Below are 22714 nucleotides of genomic sequence, written 5' to 3'. Positions count from 1 at the left end.
CCCAGCGTCTGTTTGTGCCTAAGTCTCTTCCGACTCTTTGACTCTTTGTGACTCTATGGTCTGTAGCCTGCTAGACTCCTCTGCCCATGGGATTCTCCAGGCAAGAATACTGGAATGGGCTGCCATTTTCTCCTCCTGGGGATCTTCCTGACTCAGGGATCAAACCTGCGTCCCCTGCGGTTCCTGCATTGGTAGGAATATTCTTTACCACTGAGCCACCTGGGAAGTCTGAATGAAGTTTAAGGGAGTCAACACATATAAGGAGCTTATCATAGTTTCTAACACTTGGTGACCATTCAATAATACTAAAGTGAATACTATTTTCTTTAAAGATAATTTCTCTTTTATTAAAGAGAATTCTTTGAAGATGCACTGAATTGCTTATTGAGGTAGTGAGCTCCTCATCCTCAGGGGTATGTAAGCAGAAGCTGGAGCTGTAGCAGGGACTGAAGCAGTAAAGCTGAGGCTGGGAGCTGGAGTGTTGAGTGAAGGAGGCTCATTCTTCCAGCCCAAATTACACAACAAGTTTAGAACTTGAATCTGCATTTGTAAATCTGTGTTTCTGCTTGGAGGCCAAGAAAGCCAGGTATGGCGGAGGTGTTGCCTGCCCCTGCCCAGCCGTGGAGAGTGAGGTGCCCCTGGGCTTACCCTCTGCAGAGCTGGGCTGCAGGACTTACAGTGGGCCTGAGCCAGGGGCCGGCCTGGGAAACTGGGAGGGGGGCGCCTCCTCGGACACTTCTGTGGAAACGTGTGTGCAAACAGGAGCATGAAGGCGGAGATGAGGTGCTTACCTCCAACAGTTCTTCTGGGAGGACTTCCCAGGATGCCTGAAGGCGCTTGAGAGACAGGTGCAGAGTGATCAAAAGACAATTCAGACACATGAGTGACTGGGTACTATGGCGAGAGTACACAGCTTCTCCTTCAGTGAGACTGAAGGCCAGCCCCTCTCCAGCCCACAGGTCCTGAACATCAGTTCTTCCAGGAGCCTTCTGCAGTCGCTCAACACCAGGGGGCTCCAGCTCTGGCTTGCCACTCTATCCACTTAACCCAGTCCCGTTGTAATTTCTTTTTTTTTGGCCACATCACATGGCATGCGGACCTTCCCCAGTCAGGGATGGATCCTGAGCCCCCTGCAGTGGGCCACCAGGGAAATCCCCACTGTAATTGCTCTTGATTAATGGTCCATCCTCCTAGATCAGCTGTCAGCTACAAACCCAGGGGGCTAGTCTACCTTGTTTTCCATGGACCCCCCCAAGGCCTGGCACAGTACCTGGCACTGTGGGCTTCCCATAAACACATGATGAAAGAATGAAGGTCTTTAGGCAAGTCCCTCAATCTCTCTGAGTCTCAGTTTCCCCATCTATAAAATGGGGACTAATAGTCCCCATTGGCAGGATTACTACGAAGAGGGCTTCCCAGGTGGTATTAGTGGTAAAGAACCAGCCTGCCAGTGCAGAAGACATAAGAGACACAGGTTCAATCCCTGGGTCAGGCAGATCCCCTGGAGGAGGGCACGGCAACACACTCCAGTATTCTTGCCTGGAGAATCCCCATGGACAGAGGAGACTGGGGGGCTATACAGTCAGTAGGGTCGCAAAGAGTCGGACACGACTGAAGTGACTTAGCATGCATGCACGCATGCATGGAAGGCAGCAGTTAATAGTGCTTGGCACAAAGTATATGATCGATAAATAGTCACAGGTATGGCACCTGTGGTCTCATTGTTAAAAAACAATTGTAAACACTTGGGAGGTACTGGTTTTTCTTCTCTTCTTGGCTGGAGGCTGTTGTTAGTAATCTCTCTAAAGCCACCTGGCTGTGTCTCCTCTGAAAGACCCAAGAACCCTGGCCTCACCCCATTTTCCTGCCCCATTGCCCAAGACTCGTCACCTCTCCCCAGTTGCTGTTGCACAGACTGTGGCCCACTCCCCCCGCAGCCTCGCCTCTGTAACTCAGCTGATATCACCCTCCCCGTACTCAGGTTTCTACTCACTGGAAGGGTCCATTCTGACTGTTCCCTCCTCTGCCAGGCCTAATCAGCCCACACAGCGCAGCTCCCAGCGGGCCTTCTGTTCAGGCGGGGGGAGGGAGTGCCCGCGCTGGAAGGAGCAGGCGAGCACGCAGTTCGGTCCGGATCGCTGGCAACCCGGCAGGGTGCGACGTGATGGACGGTTCACTCAGACTGAGGTGCTCGAGCTGAGCTGACAGTCTACCTGCATAAAGGAGCCAGTTCTGGTTGAAGGTGGTTGAAGGACCCCTGGCCGCCCATCCCAAAGCATGTGGAGGGCTTGCTTGATGGTGAGAGAGAGGGTCCGGTGCCCCGCTTCTGGGCACCGGCTTTCAAAAGGAATGCGCCCCAGCCCCACAGTGAGCCTCGGCCGGGAGCCCTGCCGCAGGCCCGACGGCACACCGCGGGGGCGCCCCACGGGGTCCCTGGCCCGTCCACTGCGGAGGACTCACATCTGACCCCCGGCGCTGCTATAAGTCTCTCAGAGGAACTACTCCGGCACCCAAGATCCAAGACTTTCCCAATCCCATTTCTCTAGACAATTTATCAGACTGAATTTGAAGAAACTAACCAGGGCTGAAAAACCTGATTTAACTAAGGCACTGCCACCGGCTACTGGCCCCAAGGACGAGAAGACGGTGCTGCCGTGTCTGCGCTCATTATTCCTGTTGCTCAGAACCTGCTCCTCCCACTCGCCTGGCTTCCTCCTACTGTGACTTCGAGGCTGCTGCTTCAAGAAGCCTCCTTCCAGCTCTCAGCTGAATGCCTCTCTCATACTCCCCGGGCATCTGACCGCTGATCATCAGGGCAGGACCCGACCCTCCCCGCCGGGTCACATGATTCCCACTGCAGGGACCATGCCGTTGTCCCTGGCTCCTGGCACAGTGCCCCTTCCTCACTAGGTGCTCAGCAACCATTTACTAAACCAAACCAAACTTCAAAGTGAAAGTCTCCTGACCTAAGCCTGGAGGCAGAGTGTCCGTGGGTTTGTCAGGATTAAATTACCAGTAAGGGAGAAGCAAGACTCTCCTGCACACAGTGGTAGATGCTCTGAGAATGGAAGATGGGAGAGGGGCACACACTTCCTGCCAGGCTGTTTCCTTGAGACAAGGTGGGGGGGGGGGCTAGGCATCTGTAGGTCTTACAAGCCTTCCAGGAGGTTCTTATGTGCAGCCCCGGTTGAGAACCCATCCTCCTGGCCCCATGGGCTCAGAGAAGGAAGGTGACCCAATATACAGGGCTTACTGCCAGCACTGGGACCAGATCTCCGCCCCTACCCTTCCCAGCGGGGGACTTCCTGGAGGCTCCGGAGCCGTGGGCTTCCTCTGGGGTCCAGATGGTATCAGCCTGAGCTGTCCCCAGGGATGTGCCTCCACAGGGGCAGGCCATTGAGCTTCCTGAACCACAGAGAGCAGCAGGAATATTCTGTGCTCATTTGATGGTCTAGCATGTCCCTTCCGCTTTGCCCACAGGGCTGACCAGTGCCTTCCCAGCCCGGCAAACCAGTTATAGAAGAAAATCATTGCCTTACGTTATACTTGCCAACTGTGCCTCTCTCCTATTCCCATTTCTGCCGGATAGATAAATACTTTCTTAACCCGAGCCTATGTTCTAGGAAAAACCCAGGTGCAGTCAGACGAGGGTCCTGAGAGCACAGGCTATGGGGGTGCAGCATCAGCGGGTCTCGGATGGGGGGCCAGTTAAATCCCCAGTAAGTGCTTGCTGAGGCAACAACCTTACTGCTTCTGTCACTTGGCACGCCCAGACCGTGTCAGGATCCTTGAGGATCGTCCTCCTAGCTTCTGAGTACCTGCTGTATGCCTGGAGCTCTCTTCTCCACCCCGTCCTGCTGTATGCACTTGCTCATCCTTCAAGACCCAACCTCAGCTTCTCCATCGCACCCTCCAAGAGGAGGATGCTTCCTGCCGACCGTGATGGACAGAAGCAACACGCATTCTCTAGGGAAGAACTCAACTTCAGTCCAGGCCCACAGAGATTACAGCAAAGCTACTGACTTATAATATGCACCATGAGTTTAGATACATCAGAATCCTGAAAGGAAAAAAAGCCTGAGAGCAGATGGAAGAAATAAGTGGCCTGAAGCCCCGGGGACGATGGAGAGAGGAGGATCTCCTGATTGCAGCCCCTTCTCAGCCCAGCATGGAGTAGCCTCAGGACTCTTGGAGACCAGGGATGAAGCCATTAGGGTGACTTTCTGGTGATGCTGCCCCTCCCTCAACAACTGCAGTGTAAGCCCCAGGCATTTCTGAGCACCACCCCCAGGGGAGGCGTGAGGAGAGGGCACCCGTAAGCCTTGCTCGCCCTCCACATGATGTCACGTCAGCAGCGCTGCATTCACCCTGTCAGGGCTCTGCTCTCCCCACGGGAAGGGCTGCCAGCCGCAAGATGCCATGTCTCGGGACGGGCTAGCTAAGGAGAAAGTAGATATGGATACGACATACGTATGGTGTTAATAGTTGAGAGGAATGAGCAAGATCTTGGCTATCAACGTGGACAGAGCTAAAAAAAAGATTGCTGTGAAAAGTAAGCTGCTGAGTAACAAGCACAGCATGATTCCATTTTTTACTGCATTTTTTAAAAGCATACCCAAGCACCACTCTTGTGGGTGGGGTATGTTTATAGGTATGCAAGACCATTGTCTATAAATCGGAGACAGCCCACACCTCATCCGTCAGTTTTGCCTGGGTCAGTGGGGCGCACCTTACGTGCTCAGTAACAATACTCGTGGGCCAACACAGACGGCCGAGCAGCTGCCAGCGGGGCCGTGTCCTGCGGTGATGGAGCCTGGGGTCTCCCCAGGGGATTCTCTCTAGGCCGGCCCTCCCTTCCCGCCTGCCCCATACCACCTCCAGCTAAGCCGGAACCATGGCTCCACGTGGCTGTGGCCGCCCCAGCCTCGTCCCCAGGCCGAGCTCTGGTCCCCGCTGCTCCTCCGTTCTCCTGGGCTCTGGCCAGGAGCAACTCAGCAGGGCCAGCTCCTCCACCCCGGCTCCACCCTGGGAAAGCGGGGATGCGAAATACTTGTGTGTATGTTCATGTGTGCACATGTGTGAGTGGGTGTGGGTGCGTGCTAGGGGAGCAGGCTGCTTTTTAGAAGCTGGGGTTGAAACGCAGGCAGCAAGCTGACTTGGCTCAGGCCACCAACTAAATTGTTCTACTTAACAACCGGCCCTACTATGTAGGTTTATATCCTAGGATAAACTACAATGGAAAAGAATATTTAAAAGAGAATGTACATATATGTATAAACTGAATCACTTTGCTGTATGGCAGAAATTAACAAAACATTGTAAATCAACTGTACTTCAATTAAAAACAACCAACCAACAACGAAAAAACCCAAGGCATTCCTACTCGAGTCTTGGATCACCTGCATCCAGATAAGCAGGCACTGATACTCAGAAGCCTGATGGCTAACTTCCGACAGGAGATGAACAGCGTCCTGGAAGAGCACTCTACCTGGCCAGGTGCAGGTGACCTGCCAGCTTTCAGGGCTTTTAAGGCCCTGTCTTAGTCAGCTTGAGCTGCTATAACAAAACACCATGAACCAGGGGCCTAAACAACAGACATCTACTCCTCACAGTTGTGGAGGCTGGAAAGCCCAAGGTCAAGGTGCCAACAGACTCAGTTCTCGCTGAGGGCCCTCCTCCCGACTTGTAGACGGGCACCTTCCTGCTGCACTGTCATGTGCAGAGAGCGGGATCCGTGGTCTCTTTCTCCTTAGAGAGACACCAACCCCTCACAGAAGTCCTACCCTCATGACGTCAACTCTAAACTTAACTGCCCCCTCAAGGCCCCACCTCCACATACCATTACATTGGGAGTTAGGGCTTCAACATAATGGCTTTCTGGGGGGACAGAAACGTTTAGTCCACAACATTCTGTCCCTGATCCCCCAAAATTCATGCAATGAATTCCTGCATGCAAAATATATCAATTCCATCCCAACAGTTCCCAAAGTCTGAACTCATTTCTCCTTCAAATCTAAAGTCTCATCTATAATAAATCAGACTGGGTTAGACTTGAGATATGCTTCTTGAAAGAAAATTATTCTCAGCTGAGAACCTGTAAAACCAGGTAAGTTATGTGCTTCCAAAAATGCAGCAGTGGAACAAGCATAGGATATAAACTCCCATTCCAAAAAAGGAGAGATCAAAAGGAAGAAAGGAGTGACAGGTTCCAGGTGAGTCCAAAACCTAGTAAGGTAAATCCATCAGCTCTTAAGGTTCGCTCATAATCCTCTGTGGTGCCAGGCTCTGCCTTCAGGACCCACTGAGGCAGGGGTCACCTCACCCCTGCAGCTCTGCTGGACATCTCCAGGCCCCCCGGAGGGCTCAGCAAAGCCTCCGCCTTGCCTGTTGAAACCAATACCCTGCCCCCTCACCCCACATTTGAAACCAAGGAGACAACTCTGATGCTGACTGAATTGCCTTCATTCTTTTCTTATTCTAAAAAATAGCATACACAGCTAGACAGTGATACTGTCAGCCCTGCAGGATCCATCAAGTCTGACGGCCTCCCCTCACTTCCCTCTGTCTTCACCCCTGCAGTTACACTGGAGTTGTTCCTGCTGGGGGGATGATTAGGCCCATGGTTCACACCCAGGCTAATCTTATCAAACAGTGGTTTGTCATAGTCTCTGTGCTCTCTTTTGAACATGCTCTCTGTTTTATAACACAGACAGGTTGCCAATTTTCCACAGCTTTAAGTTCCTTTTCCTTTTTGCTTAAGAATTCTTTCTTCAAGTCACTTTTCTCTTCTTGCATTTTACTCTAAGCAGACAAGGGGAATCAAGCTGCTCCTTCAACACTTCACTTAAGAATCTTCTCAGTTAAACCAGAATTGAAAGAGAAACGTGTACCTCAAGTTCATTGCAGCACTGTTTATAACAGCCAGGACATGGAAGCAACCTACATGCCCATCAGCAGACAAATGGATAAGAAAGCTGTGGTACATATACACAATGGAATATTACTCAGCCATTAAAAAGAATGCATTTGAATCAGTTCTCATGAGGTGGATGAAACTGGAGCCTATTGTACAGAGTGAAGTAAGCCAGAAAGAAAAACACCAATACAGTATACTAATGCATATATATGGAATTTAGAAAGATGGTAACGATAACCCTGTATGCGAGACAGCAAGAGAGACACAGATGTATTGAACAGTCTTTTGGACTCTGTGGGAGAGGGTGAGGGTGGGATGATATGGGAGAATAGCATTGAAACATGCAAATTATCATATGTGAAATGAATCGCCAGTTCAGGTTTGATGCATGATACAGGATGCTCTGGGCTGGTGCACTGGGATGACCCAGAGGGATGGGATTGAGAGGGAGGTGGAAGGGGGGCTCAGGATGGGGAACACATGTACATCCATGGTGGATTCAAGTCTGCCATATATGGCAAAACCAATACAATGTTGTAAAGTAACATAAATAAATAAATTTTAAAAAAAGAACAGAAAGCCCAGAAATACATCCCTTTAAATACAGTTAACTGATCACTGGCAAAGAAGCAAAGGCAATACAATGGAGCAAAGACAGTCTCTTCAACAAGTCGTCCTGGAAAAATTGGACATCCATATGCAAAAAAAAAAAATGCATCTAGACACATACATTATTAAAAAAAAAAAAAGAATCTCAGTTAATTATCTAATTTCATCATTCCCAAGCTCCACCTTCAACGGGAACTCTGGAACATGAACACAGCTCAGCCAAGTTCTTTGCCACTTTCTAACAAGGATCACCTTTTCCCTATTGTCCAATAATTTGTTCCTCATTTCCAACCTCACCAGAACAGCACTTAGAGTCTATTTCTAGCATGTACCTCAAAACTCGTCCAGAATTCTACCCCATTACTCAGTTCCAAAGCTGCTTCTACATTTTGGGGGTATTTATGACATCAGCACTTTTTTTTTTTTTTTTGACATCAGCACTTTTTTACTTCTGTCTTAGCTTGTGCTGCTGTAACAAAATACTATTGACTGGGTGGCTTAAGGAGCATAGCTCTGGAGGCTGAGACAGCCAAGATCAAGGTCCTGGCAGATTTGGAGGACTTTTTTCTTTCCTGCAGACAGCTGCCGTCTTGCTGTGTCCTCCCAAGGCAGCAAGAGAGGAGGGGCTCTCCTGTGTCTCTTCCTCCCGGTGGGGACCGCAACATCATGACCTCCTCTAAACCTAATGCCTCCCAAAGGCTGTTAGGGTTTCAACATGGGAATTTCAGGGACACAAGCATTCAGTCCATAACGGTCGCATTCACAGAGAAAAGGTTTCACGTGCAGGGTGTGTGTGTGTGTGTGTGTGTGTGTATGTGTGTGTATGTGAGCTTGTGGCACGTGCTTTCACACGGGCTTCAGTGTCAGTGATGCATATCTGGCTTTCTGGGTGAAGGCTTTGGACAGAGGCTGCAGAAGAGAATGGAGGGCGCTGGTGAGAGGGCAGAGCCCCCCTCCCCGTGTCACCGGAGCTGGCCTGGAAATATAGCCCCCTCAGGCAGGGGGACAGGGCAGACAGCGGCTGGCACTGGGCAAGTGCTAGGGACCTGCCTTCCTGCAGTTTACAGCTCTGCAGGAGTCGCTCCTCAGTGGAGAACTGCAAAACATTGACCCTTCCTCTCGGTTTTGCATGCGTTTCCCCTTCATTTAGGATGCCCTGTGTCCCGCTGTCCCATTCCCGGCAGCTCTGTCCATCTGTCACTGGGTAGGCACAGCTCCCTTTGGGAGTCTTGGTCTAATTCCCCACGTCTGGGATCTGAGCCTCTAGAGCTTCCAGAACTTCGGCACTCCCTGCCTCTCAGGACTGGCCACTCCCAGCCAGCACTCTTGTTTGCTTGTCTGAGAGCATCACTGTTGAACCACAGAACCCCCAGTACCGCTGTGGCCTGCTTCCTGGAAGCAGAGGGGGCCGTGAATGAGTGAGTGGATAAATGGACTCCGCACTGCGGTGAACGGCTGACCCCTGAACGTCAGGGACAGCTGTACAGATGTTACATGAGAATGTCTGGTCGGAAACATGTTGGAGGAGTGCAAAATGATAGAAAAGGTCACTGCGACCCCAGACGCACCCACTCATCTGATGGACTAACCTGCTTCCTCCTCCACAGACAGCCAGAGGCACGCGGCCCCTACCAGTCTTTGTGGGTTCCTGGGATTCGCAGCCTTCGAAGCTGGGCTGTAGCTGGAGAGGTGTAAGGGTCAATCGTGCCACGTTAACCCGGGTTTAAATACTAACTCTATCACTGCCTAGGTGGCGGCAGCTGTGCCTCAGTTTCCTCACTTGTGAAACAGGCATGAGAGCGGCACTTTTTCATTCCCTTTGCTGCGCGGCAGAAGCTAACACAACAGTGTAAAGCAACTACACTCCAGTGAAAATTAAGGGAAAATAAGAAGAGTGGCACTTTTTACATAGAGTGGCTCTGACGATTCAATGACAGACGTGCCGTCAAGCCCTGGCGACAGTGAGCGCAAAGGCGCTTAGTAAGCACCGGCTCTGCCTAGAGGTCCTCCCCCGCCCGCGGCCCTGCGCCTGTCATTCTGGAAACCTCGGGTGAGTAATCTGTAAAATGGGAGTGATCATAAGGGGAATGACTAAATGAGAAGGTGCAGCTGTGCTCTGATCTGGGGTCTGGGTCCCCGGGGTCCAGCCATCCGAAGCCTCCGCCCGCGGCGGAGCGGCGAGGGCCATCTCCAGCCTGAGGAGTTCAGACCCCAACCCCAGCCCCGACCCCCTTTCCTCTGTGAGAGCGTCTGTTGGGGGTTCCTCTAAGAGGTGGGGGGCCTAAAGAACCAGGGACCAGCGCTGGGGACCCGAGAAGGCGCGGAGGGAGAATGGCCCCCATAGCAGGGGCGGGGCGCGCGTGCGCCGGGGGTCAAGGATGCCAGGGCCGCAGCCGGGTTCTTCCAAGAAAAAGAAATACAGAACGCAGCCGCGGAGACGGCCACCGGCAGCCGGCTCTCCCCCGGCGGCTTCCGGCTCCGATCGCGCCCGGGGCCACTCCCCGCTCCAGGCCGCGCCCCGCCCCGCCGGCCGGTGGCCGCGACCCCCACCCGGGACGGCCCGCCCGGCCCGACCCGGCCCGGCCCGCGCTTACTCTGCAGACAGCGGGCGGCGGCCACGCAGAGGGCGAGGACTCCCAGCGAGAGGCCGCGTCTCCGCGTCCTCCCGCCCGGCGGCGGCCTCATGAGCGCGCCGGCCGCCCCGCACCGGCGTCCCGGGCGCGAAGGCGCGGCCCGCGCGCGCCCCGCCTCCTCGGCTGCGTCCCGCCGGCCCCGGAGGCAGATGCCGGGCGCCGGCCGTGCTCCGGTTGAACCAGTTCCCTGGGAGCGGGCAAGGCAGAGGAGCGAGGAGGGAGGGAGGGAGGAGAGGAATGCACACACTCCGGGTAAATCATAGCAAATTATGTAGTCTCCTTACGTTCACACCCACTTTACTGGTGTTGATTCAGGATTCAGCTGGGCGGCAGAAGGGAGGGAAACTATTAGCTGTTGCCTGAGGGCCTAGAGGGACCGTCTAATGGCTCCAAGTGAAACGAGGCGGCTTTCAAAAAAGTGAAATGACAGTCTGGAATGAAAGGGATGAGAAAAGGATGAGGGAGCCTCAGGCTGCTCTGGGTGGAGCCGCTGGGCAGTGGTGATAGCTGTCCACCGGGTACCATCCATGCATCTGAGCACCATCCATCCATCTGTCCATCTCCCACCCGCCGTTCTTCTATCCACTATTTTTTTTTCCATTTATTTTTATTAGTTGGAGGCTAATTACTTTACATCATTACAGTAGTTTTTGTCATACATTGAAATGAATTAGCCATGGATTTACATGTATTCCCCATCCCGGTCCCCCCTCCCACCTCCCTCTCCACCCGATCCCTCTGGGTCTTCCCAGTGCACCAGGCCCGAGCACTTGTCTCATGCACCCAACCTGGGCTGGTGATCTGTTTCACCCTAGATAATATACATGTTTCAATGCTGTTCTCTTGAAACATCCCACCCTCGCCTTCCCCCAGAGTCCACAAGTCTGTTCTATACATCTGAGTCTCTTTTTCTGTTTTGCATATAGGGTTATCCAGCCACCATCCACACCTCCATTCATCCATGCCTCCAAGATGTGTTCACTGAGAACCTACTTATTTGCACAGGGCCTAACACATGTTCAGTTCAGTCAGTCAGTTCAGTCGCTCAGTCGTGTCCAACTCTTTGTGACCCCATGAATCGCAGCACGCTAGGCCTCCCTGTCCATCACTAACTCCCGGAGTTTACTCAAATTCATTAACACATGGTAAATACTCATAAAACACTGATGGTGTACAAAAGGCTGGGAATACAACCATGAACAATATAGAAGTCTTTAGAAATCCTAGCAAGAGGTAGGGGCTAGAAAAACAAACAATTGCTGTACAGAGCATTTGTGTCTTTGATGAGGGAGCCCCAGGAGGCTACACAGACTCAGAGCAAGAGTAATTACCTGCCTGCATTGCAGGCAGATTCCTTACTGAGAAGCCGCTGTGAAGTTACATGGATGAGGACAAAAGCCATCTTGCCAAGTACGATGATGGAGCAAAAGATGGAAAGAGAGAAGACCATGGCAGTGTGGCACACTTTCCTATCTCCTTCTTCTGGTTCCTAAGGGGGATTCCTCGCCCGTTTCACATGTTATTGGTGAGGCTGACCGTTGTGGTTCCCTGCCAACTGCCCCTGGGTGGGCTTGTGAGCCAGGCTGACCAATCAGAATATACTTTCAACCAACCAGTGTTTGGTGCAGGGATGGGTGAATTGAGCCCTCAGAGTCTTTCGTGGGAATGATAGGTGGTCATTGTTGGGATTGTTAAAATCAGAGGATATGAACCTGGGAATGCTGGGAATATTGGAAAGGCCCTGACTTAAGCATGAAGCCAAGATGGCACAAACTAAGGTGGGAGCTGAGAAGAGAGATAGAGGCCCTGTGACGTGGTTTGAGCTCTGGGATTCTACACACTTGCCTTTGCCAGTTATGAACAGATAAATACCCTCTTTTGCCTCAAAAAATTAATGTTGGATTTCTATGACATAAAACTTAAATCGTCCTGACTCATACAAGGGATCTTCTTGACAGTTTTCTGTTCTTTTTCTTTCCATGTAAGGGGATTCAGGAACCACTTGTGTTCATTTACTTATTCATTAAACTTCCACCACCTCTGCCCCTGTTCCAGGCTACGTGGTAGGCCCTGCAGCTCCAAAGATGAATGACTCGTGGCTCCTGGTCTTGAGAAACTCAAAGTGGACAGTATGATCCATACTGGGAAAGGCCTCCAGATATACGAGCTCTTCCTGCTGAGGCCGAGATGGGAGCAGACTGGCTGTGTTGCTCACTGCCGTTTACCTGGCACCTAGCTCGTGGCTGGTGCTTAATATGAATGAGAAAAATTGCAGTCTGAGAGATATAAGAGAGAGGGAAGAATGTCATTAGATCGAGGGCTGATTAAGGCTAGAGTGACTCAGTGATGCTCTGAGTTCCAGTCCTACCTCCGTCACCCACCAGCTCTCTGGTCATGGAGAGGTAACATCTGCTCTCTGCCCCTCGGAGGGGTCAGGCTGTAGCAGAAATGCTCAACCCTGTCTGCACATTAGGTAGGAAAAAAGCACTACGACCTGGGCCTCACTCTAGTTCGATTCAATCATATTTTCTGGGGTGGGGCCCCGGCATTACTGTTCTTTGAAAGCTCACTGGATGATTCTAATGTGCAGCCAGAGTGGAAAACCACTGCTCTAGGTTAGTTAGAAGCTTCTTGTGTCATATTTAATGACACTTTGATCTGAATCTATCAGATCCTTTACTTAGAGTAGGATTTCATAGAGGGGAGGAGCATGATAGCATGAGTTCATTTAAGCCATGATTATATCTGCTGTTTCATTTGTTCATTCTCTCTCTCCATCCCTCCTTCCCTCTCTTCCTTTCCTTTTACAATTATTAGTTAAGTGCCTACAAGGTCCCAGGCATGGCAATAAATCTGGTTGAGGCAGAGAGGAAGAATAGGGAAGAAAACTAGAAAAGCATGTTGGGGCTAAGATTTGAGAGGTCTATATACTGATACTGGGGGATTCCTTGGTGGCTTAGTGGTTAAGAGTCTGCCTGCAATGCAAGAGATGCAGGAGATATGGGTTTGACCCCTGGGTCAGGAAGATCCCCTGGAGGAGGGCAAGGCAACCCACTCCAGTATTCTTGCCTGGAGAATCCTTTGAACAGAGAAGCCTAGTGGGCTATAGTTGGCAGCCAAACAGTCAGACATGGCTGAAGAGACTAGGCACACACACATACCAATACTGAGGACACTTGTTTTTTCTAAAGGATATAATTCAAGATTCATAGTGAGTATGAAATGTAGTCTTCTCCTTTGCAATCTTTGACATATACTTTATCCTTCATGTATTTGGTGATTCTTCTCACCAATCAATCACTTGGTTTAAAAAGAAAACCCACCAGAGTTTATTTTCTCAAAAGCTTAGGAGCCATTATTCACTTCCAGTAGAAGCAAATGATGTGTGTTGATAGTGACCTAGCTTTATGACAGCCATATATCCTCAAACAATTCTCATGTTCAGAGACAGATCTGATTTTTAATATACTATTCTATTGTTCCTGTAAGGACATATGAATTTGTGAGACCGCATATCTTCGTGTTTGGCTCTGAAAAATTGGTCATCACATTCAGATAACCTGTAAGTTCTGGGGTTTGTTTGTTTTTGGTCTCCTTTGAAAATATTGTTGTTTATTGTGTACATGGTGTTAGGGTGCCAGGCAGGTGGTTGAGCTGGGATGGAATTGTGTTGAATGCTGCAGTATGAAAGACCTGTACAAATCTTTATTAAAATTGGTTGCTTTGAGCTGAGATTTTATGGTGTCTTAAGCTTCCTAAGCTGAGCTGATATGTATTCCCCGTGTCACCCTGCAGCCCCATGTAGGCCAAGACTTTTAAGAGGGTAGATCCAAAATGAAATTCTTTTTCTCCCTTGAGAACTTGGCTGGTCCAAACTGCCTATACCACACAGCTTGTGTTAGCCTCTATGACAAGGAGTTGTGGAGTTGTAGACAAGCCTTGTTCCCTTTTAGCTTATGGCCCCCTTAGGGATGAATACCGAAACTTAATCTCTTAATATCTCTTCTACATGATAATAGTGCTTCTCGGGAGCACTCTGGGTAAGAACTCTGGCTCTGGAGTCAGACAGATGCAGGAAAAGCCCAGCTTTTCCACTTCTAGCTGTGTGACCTCAGGCAAGCTGTTTAGAATTTCTTTCCAGCAGTTTCCTTCTCTGTAAAATGGGATTCTGATATTCCTACTCAGTAATGCTGCTGAGAGAGTCAAATAAAACGCAGTCGTGAAGTGGGATGGTTGCAGGGGAACCTCTGGTTCACGTCAGTTATTATCACAGTGTCCAGTGTCCAGCGCTGTGATAATAGGTGCTTGGCAACTGAACACATTTCTCTGGTGGGTTCATGCTTTTTAGTCTTCATCTCTAAGACTATACTTCTTGTCGGGGGAGGGTGTAATTTCCTTGGTTCTGTCTTGCCACAGCAAAAATTTGAAGTGACGGATGGATCAGTGTTACAGCTCGGTATTACAGCTCAGTTTTATTTGGTAAGCAAAGGAAAATACACCCTCAAGGCGTGAGGGCGGGCCGACCCAAGAGACGTGAAGAGAAGAGAAGCAAGAGGCCCAATTTTGGCTCCTCTTTTTATGTTTTCCTCCTCCCCCTGAGCCTGCCCTATGTAAAGCGGGCTAGCCAGGAGGGGTGTTTGCTTTACCTGAGATTCTCACTCCGATCCTTGGACCTTCCTTTGTTCTATTTTCACGGGCTTTGCCCTTCTTTGTCTTTTAGCCACCACCATTCTAGACTCCTTTTTCCTGTTCTAACTACCTAACACTCCTCAAAGGCAGAGGTCATTTCTCCCACATCTTCTCTGGGCTGTCTCTTCCTGCATGGCACCCAGTATAAGGAAGGTGTTCAACAGATATGTAGTGGATGGCAGTCTGATCCTAGTTTAGCTGTTCTATTACAGAAGTGATTTCATGTCTCTGGGTCTCAGTTCCTTCACTGGTAAAGATGAAGGGTTAGCCATCGAGTACAAGGTCTGGAGCAGATGCCATGTGCTTGATTCCAGAATATGACCTGCAGGAGGTTTTCAGTCAAAAATAACAAAACAAACACATAGATTAGAAAAACAAACAAATAGCAGTTTTCCTGAATTAGTTAGTATTTTTGAGCTAGTTGACTAGCAGGATCTGACATCATGTTAGGTACCAGGATGAGCTGGATATCTCACATACAGGATGGGAATTGACCTAGTCAAGTCTAGTTTCAATAAAAGTCAATGAAAAAGCCACAAAGTCAGGCCACAATGAAGGAAATTAAAACAGGCATGATGAGGGACTTTCGTGGTGGTCTGTTGGTTAGGACTCTGTGCTCCTAATGTAGGGTGCTCAAGTTTGAGCTCTGATTAGGGGAATAGATCCCACATGCTGCAATTAAGAGTTCACATGCTGCTACTAAAAATCCTATGAGTCACAACTGAAGGTTCTGAATGCTGCAACTAAGATCTGGTATAGCTGGATCTTATAAATTGTATAAATAAGTAAATAAATAAGTAAACAAATTGATTAATTAATAAAAAATAAAACTTAAAAAATATAATAGGTATGATGAAAACTTAGTAGTCATATTTTAAAAATCATGATTTGCCATCGTATTAAAAAAAAAAAATTAAGGTGACCTATATGCCACGTTGTATGGGTCTACTGCCATTTGTGTCTTCATTCAACATATAGGTTATTTTCAGTCTATGCCTATTGACGTCAGTCTGTTTCACTATCTTCACTGCATTGTCACTGCCTGAAACTACCTTCTTCATCTGTTGGTGGTGTTTGCCTCCTCTCTTCTTCCCCAGCTGAAACCTCTTCCAGTTCTCCACTTTTTCTGTAGGGTTGCCATTCCCTGGAGTAGGTAATGGCAACCCACTCACAAGGAGTTGGGCACGACTGAGGTAACTTAGCATAGTGCACACAGCATAGTTCTCCACTTTATCTGCAGTGCTTGACGCATGGCAGGCGCTCAGGAAATGAATAATGCCAGGAATTTCAGTGTTGAGCTGTACTTGGCACATTCTTGAATTCATATATCAGCTCTGGCAATATTAGCTTTGTGACCTTGTGCAAATTGTTTTCATGTCTCTGATTTTCTGTTACTTCATCTACAAATTGAGCATTATCACACTACCTCACAAGGTTGTACAATATAAAGGTAGATTATTAACCATGGAAAGTCAGTGCTGTCCTAAGTGCCTTATGAGTAATAATTGATTTCTTTCTTTATTCAGTTCATCAACCCCATGAGGAAAATACTATTGTTATCATTCAAACCATTTCACAGATATGTGCTAAGTCTCTTCAGTTGTGTCTGACTCTTTGCTACCCTGCAGAGTGTAGCCCACCAGGCTCCTCTGTCCATGGGATTCTCCAGGCAAGAATACTAAAGTGGGTTGCCATGCCCTCCTCCAGGGGATCTTCCTGACCCAGGGATTGAACCTGCATCTCTTAAGTCTTCTGCACTGGAAGGCAGGTTCTTTACCAGTAGTGCAACCTGAGAAGCCCTGGTTCACAGATAAGAAACATTTGAAAATATATATTTATGTGTTTGACTGTGCCTGCTCTTAGTTGTGGCATGTGAGATCTAGTTCCAGCACAGTATCTGACTCATACTAGCTTCACAGTAAATATTCATGTCCTTCTTTCTTAAGTATAAAGTCACAGAACAAGATGCCAAACATCTCACCATTTACTTATAATTTCAGGACCATATGCACAAAGTTGCAGCAGGTAAAATTCAATGGAATTTTGTAGACTGTGATTTGTTGTTGTTGTTTAGTCGGGTGTGATTCTTTGCGACCCCATGGACTGCAGCCTGCCAGGCTCTTCTGTCCATGGAATTTCCCAGGCAAGAATACTGGAGTGGGTTGCCATTTCTTTCTCCGGAGGATCTTCCCAGCCCAGGGATCAAAACTGCATCTCCTGCATTGGCAGGTGGATTTTTTTTTTTTTTTTTTAACCATCTGAGCCGCCAGGGAAGATCATAGACTGCTACACTGCATTATTTTCATCTTCTAGACATTTCAATTTCTTGCATCTCATGAGACCTGATTTAAGCACTTGCAGGATAGTAAGTTTGCCAAGTAGATGAGTTTGATTACATACTTTTCCAGTACATTATGAATTTTTGTTCATACTTTGGCCCAAAAGGAGAGTTCCTAGTTCCTTTTAAGGCAAATCTAGGGGCTGGCCTGAGAGTGGTATCTGATCATGAGGGTGTCCAGGTTAGCATTGTAAGCAATTCTCAGGCAACCACAGGAAAACAATTGATGTCAAATGATCAACCAAGAGCCTCAGAGAGGGAACAGTTCTTTTCTTTTCTTTTTTTCTTTCTTTCTTCCAGTTTTATTGAGATATAATTGACATACAGTATAAGTTTAAGGTGTACAGCATAATGATTTGACTTCATACATCATGAAATGATTTCCACAGTAAGTGTAGTGAACATCCACCATTTCATACAGATATAAAATCAAAGAGAAAATATTTTTTCCTTGTGATGAGAACTCAGGATTTCCTCTTTCAGTAATTTTTATATATAACATAGAGCAGTGTTAATTATATTAGTGATGCTGTATTGGCGCTGGTAGTAAAGAACCCACCTGCCAATGCAGGAGACAAGAGATGCAGGTTTGATCCCTGAGTCGGGAAGATCCCCTGGAGGAGGAAATGGCAGTCCACTCTAGCATTCTCTCGCCTGGAGAATCCACATGGAGGAAGGAGCATGGTGGGCTACAGTCCATAGCGTCACAAAGAGTCAGACATGACTGAAGCGACTTAGCACAACTCAGCACATTGATAATAATACATTACATCCTAACACTTATTTTATAACTGGAAGTTTGTACCTTTTGACTACCTCATCCAATTCTCCAGCCCCCTACCCCTGAGAACAGCCTTTTCTGATATAAACCATAAGCACTCTGCTGAAACTAACTATTGGGGAACATCCTTGGAGCTACAGGCTGTGAACTCTGTTCATAGCCTGTTACTGGGGCGACTGATCTGGGAGAGGCCCACAGATTGAGGGAGGGCATGGAGGGGGGGAAAGCAGGCTGCTGTAGTTCAAGGCAGCACAGATCTGCCTTGGCACAGGGGAGGCGAGCGCAGGACAGGGACCCAGGCCAGGCGAGCACCCTGGCGGGGCTGAACAAGCCACTCCCAGTCTGCTGTGAGACCTGGTGGGTAGGTGGGGGGGTGGATGGCAAGGCAGTGTCTGCCCTCCACCGACTTCCAGTCTCACTGAGGAGCAGCCATAGGAGCCAGCAAGACCAGTGCCTTGTGGGAGGAGAAGGTGGGAGGGGGCCCCGAGCACAGAGCAAGGCAGAGGGGCTGGGACAGGGGGTGTCAAGGTCACCAAAGAGAGTTTCTTGGAGGAGGTAAGTCTTGCTTTTGACAAATCTGTCCCAGGGTGTATGACCCATGTTCAGAGGGCCTCTCACCCTTGAATTAATGCTCTCCTCTCAACATCCTGGAATTTTTTTAAAATTTTTATTTATTTATTTGGCTATACTGGGTCTTAACTGCAGCATATGGGGTCTAGTTAACCAACCATGGTCAAACCCGGGCCCCCTGCTTTGGGGCACGGAGTCTTAGCCACTGGACCACCAGGGAAATCCCTTGAAATTCTCAATAATTAAAAAAATTATTTCATTGAAGTGTAGTTCATTTACAATGCTGTGTTAGTTTCTGGTATACAACAAAGTGATTCAATTATATATGTATATATATAACTGAATATATACATGTTATAACTGAATATATATATAACTGAGTATATATATATATTTATATTCTTTTTCATATTCTTTTCTATTATGATTACAGGTTATTGAATATAGTTCTGCATGCTATACAGTAGGACCTTGTCTATTCTTTCCATATATAATGTTATAGTTTGCATCCGCTAATCCCAAACTCCCAATTCATCCTTCCTCCCCCTACGCCACCCCCACACCAGGCAATCATACATCTGTTCTCTATGTCTCTGAGTCTGTTTCTGTTTAGCAGATAAGTTTGATTGTGTCATATTTTAGATTTTGCAGAAATTCTTAATAATTTTGAACAAGGGGCTCCACATCTTCATTTTATACTGGGTCCCATAAATTATGTCTTGATCATCTCTAACAGATTGCTTCCCTCATGGATTATTTTTTTCTCCCCAAAAGACTTCTTTTAAAATTCCTCATCTCACCTAAAACTGCCAGCTTCCTCCCAGTCCTCTGGACTTCAAACCTTAAGATAGCTACCCCCCTTGCCTCCACCCTCCAAGCCCAGTTGATTGCCAAGACCTGAGGAACATCTCTTCATGTACTTCGCACCCTCCTGCTGCACACTATTTCCAGAGCCATACGCTGAGCCCAGGCCTGTCTTGTCCTGTGTCTAGAGTCTTTAGAGCCTTGCTGCTTTGTGTAGTCTTGGGGACCATCAGCATCAGCATAACCTGGGAGCTTGTTGGAAATGCAAAACCTTAGGCTCCACCCTATGTGTACATTTTGACAAAGTATTTAGATGACTCCTCTGCACTTTACTGTATGAGAAGAAGCCTAGTCAGTGGGGTCTGGGTATGTATTAGAATCACATGGGGAGATGTAAAAACTACTAATGATTGGGTCCTAACCTTAGAAATCCTATTTTTTAAATTTTAATTTTATTGGAATATAGTTGATTTACAATTTCATGTTAATTTCATGTGTACCACAAAGTATTTCAGTTTCACATATGCATGTATTCTTTTTCAGATTCTTTCTCATAAATTATCATAGAATACTGAGTTCCCTGTGCTCTGCACTAAGTCCTTGTTGGTTATCTAACTTGCAGAGAGCAGTGTGTGAGTGCCTGATTTACCCCTCCCCCAACCCACGTTGCTCCTTTGGTAACCATAGGTTTGTTTTTGGTATCTGGGAGTCTGTTTCTATTTTGTAAAGAAGTTCATTTATTTCATACTTTAAAATTAATTTCACATATGAGTGATACCATATGATATTTGTTTTTCTTTGTCTGATTTCACTTAGTATGATAGTCTCTAGGTCCATCCATGTTGCTGCAAATGGCATTATTTCATTCTTTTTGTGGCTGAGTAATATTCCATTGTATATATGTACCACATCTTCTTTATCCATTCCTCTATTGATGGACATTCAGGTTGCTTCCATGTCCTGGCTAATGTAAGTAGTGCTGCACTGAACATTGGGGTGCATGTATTTTTTTGAATTATGGTTTCCTCTGGATATATGCTCAGGAGTAGGATTCCTGGATCATATGTTAACTCTATTTTCAGTTTTTTAAGGAACCTCCATACTGTTCTCCATAGTGGCTGTACCAATTTACATTTCCACCAACGGTGTAGGAGGGTTCCCTTTTCTCCGTACCTTCTCTAGCATTTATTGTTTGTGGACTCTTTGATGATGGCCATTCTGACTGCTCTGAGGTGGTACCCCTTTGTAGTTTTGATTTGCATTTCTATGATAATTAGTGATGTAGAGCATCTTTTCATATGCTTTTTGGCCATATGTCTTCTTTGGAGAAATTTCTAAGAAATCCTGATTTAATTAGTGGTAGTATGTATTTAAAAAAAAAAAAACATTCCCACTTGTTTTCGCTATCTATTGCTGTATAAGAAATTACCCCAATACTTAGTGGTTTCAAAGAACATGCATTTACTATCTCACGGTGTCTGTATTCGTGAATCCAGACACAGCTCAGGTGGAGCCTCTGCTTCAGGGTCTCTCACAAAGTGCAATCGAGGTGTTGGCCCAAAGTCTTTCAGAAGGCTTCAGTCAAGGTCAACTGAGCAATGTCCACTTCCAAGACGAAAGTCACGCTCCTTTCTAGCCCATTCATGGAAATGACACTCCACTATTTTTGCATATTCTATTCACTAGAAACAAGTTACCTAGTCCAGCCCACAGTAGAAGGGAGAGGATTACAGGGGACATGCCCACCAGGAAGTGGGGCTCATTGAGGGCTATCTTTGAAATCTGCCTACCCCTCCTCCCAGGTGATTCCAGCATGTACCAGGGTTGAGAACCATTGCTCTAGAACAAGGATGTAAAGAAGTCCATCCCTTATCTCAACTTTCTAAAACATAATTTTCTTTTTTTTTTTTTAATTTATTTATTTTTATTTGTTGGAGGCTAATTACTTTACAACATTGCAGTGGTTTTTGTCATACATTGAAATGAATTAGCCATGGATTTACATGTATTCCCCATCCCAGTCCCCCCTCCCACCTCCCTCTCCACCCCATCCCTCTGGGTCTTCCCAGTGCACCAGGCCTGAGCACTTGTCTCATGCATCCAACCTGGGATGGTGATCTGTTTCACCCTAGATATACATGTTTCGATGCTGTTCTCTTGAAACATCCCGCCCTCGCCTTCTCCCACAGAGTCCACAAGTCTGTTCTATACATCTGAGTCTCTTTTTTCTTTTTTTGCATATAAGGTTATCGTTACCATCTTTCTAGATTCCATATATATGTGTTAGTATACTGTAATGGTCTTTATCTTTCTGGCTTACTTCGCTCTGTATAATGGGTTCCAGTTTCACCCATCTCATTAGAACTGATTCAAATGAATTCTTTTTCATGGCTGAGTAATATTCCATGGTGTATATGTACCACAGCTTCCTCATCCATTCGTCTGCTGATGGGCATCTAGGTTGCTTCCATGTCCTGGCTATTATAAACAGTGCTGCGATGAACATTGGGGTGCACGTGTCTCTTTCGGATCTGGTTTCCTCAGTGTGTATGCCTAGAAGTGGGATTGCTGGGTCATATGGCAGATCTACTTCCAGCTTTTTAAGGAATCTCCACACTGTTTTCCATAGTGGCTGTACTAATTTGCATTCCCACCAACAGTGTAAGAGGGTTCCCTTTTCTCCACACCCTCTCCAGCATTTATTGCTTGTAGACTTTTGGATAGCAGCCATCCTGACTGGTGCATAATGGTACCTCATTGTGGTTTTAACTTTCTAAAACATAATTTTCTTTCTTTATTTTTGGCTGTGCTGGATCTTCATCACCGCTCAGGCTTTTCTCTAGTTGCAGCAGGAAGGGCCTACTCTTCATTGTGGTGCGCAGGCTTCTCATTGCTGTGGCTTCTCTTGTTGTGGAGCACAGGCTCCAGAGCCTGGGCTTCAGGACTTGCAGTTCCCAGGTTGAGCGCAGGCTCAATAGTTGTGGCACACGGGCCTAGTTCAGTTCACAGCATGTGGGACCTTCCTGGATCAGATATTGAAGTCAGGACTCTTGGGTTGGCAGGTGGATTCTTTACCACTACGCTACCATTCTTCACCACTATACCATTCTGAGTCACCACGGAAACCCCATTATCTCAACTTGATTGAAGATTAATGAATCTAGAGTGATGAAAGGGATTATGAGGCTATATCTGGGCTCTATGGGAGCAGGGTGGTAGTTGAGAAGTAACATCTGCCAAGGTCAAGGCATGTGGCAAATGTGGGTGCTGCCATCCCTAGTCTATACTCTACCAAGCCAAATATAGACTTTGCAGGTAGTCTGAAAACTCCAGTCTTCCCTCATCCAACAGCAATAATTTTTAAAACTTGTTTG

At 47.5% G+C, this 22714-nt stretch overlaps 1 protein-coding gene across 4 annotated transcripts in view; it reads right to left on the bottom strand.

Moving 5' to 3' along the window:
- The window catches only part of VSTM5 (V-set and transmembrane domain containing 5), a 30422-nt gene extending 20009 nt beyond the window's left edge, over positions 1–10413 (bottom strand). For 2 of the 4 annotated variants that reach the window (XM_070457115.1, XM_070457117.1), the window contains exons 1-2: positions 10120–10206; positions 1994–2213 (exon numbers count right to left, since the gene is read on the bottom strand). Coding sequence is in view for 2 of the 4 variants with exons in the window: in XM_070457117.1 (XP_070313218.1) it covers positions 1994–2006 (13 nt within the window). In the remaining 2 variants the exon portion in view is untranslated. Of the gene's footprint in view, positions 1–1993; positions 2214–10119 lie in introns of all 4 variants that reach the window. The other 2 variants (XM_020869618.2, XM_070457116.1) reach the window with 2 other exon arrangements.
- Between the last annotated feature and the right edge of the window lie 12301 nt (positions 10414–22714).

The sequence above is a fragment of the Odocoileus virginianus genome, chromosome 28 (genome assembly GCF_023699985.2).
Source record: "Odocoileus virginianus isolate 20LAN1187 ecotype Illinois chromosome 28, Ovbor_1.2, whole genome shotgun sequence".
NCBI lineage: Eukaryota > Metazoa > Chordata > Mammalia > Artiodactyla > Cervidae > Odocoileus > Odocoileus virginianus.
Note: the sequence above shows the minus strand (reverse complement) of the source record. Positions and strands in the feature narration are given on the sequence as shown.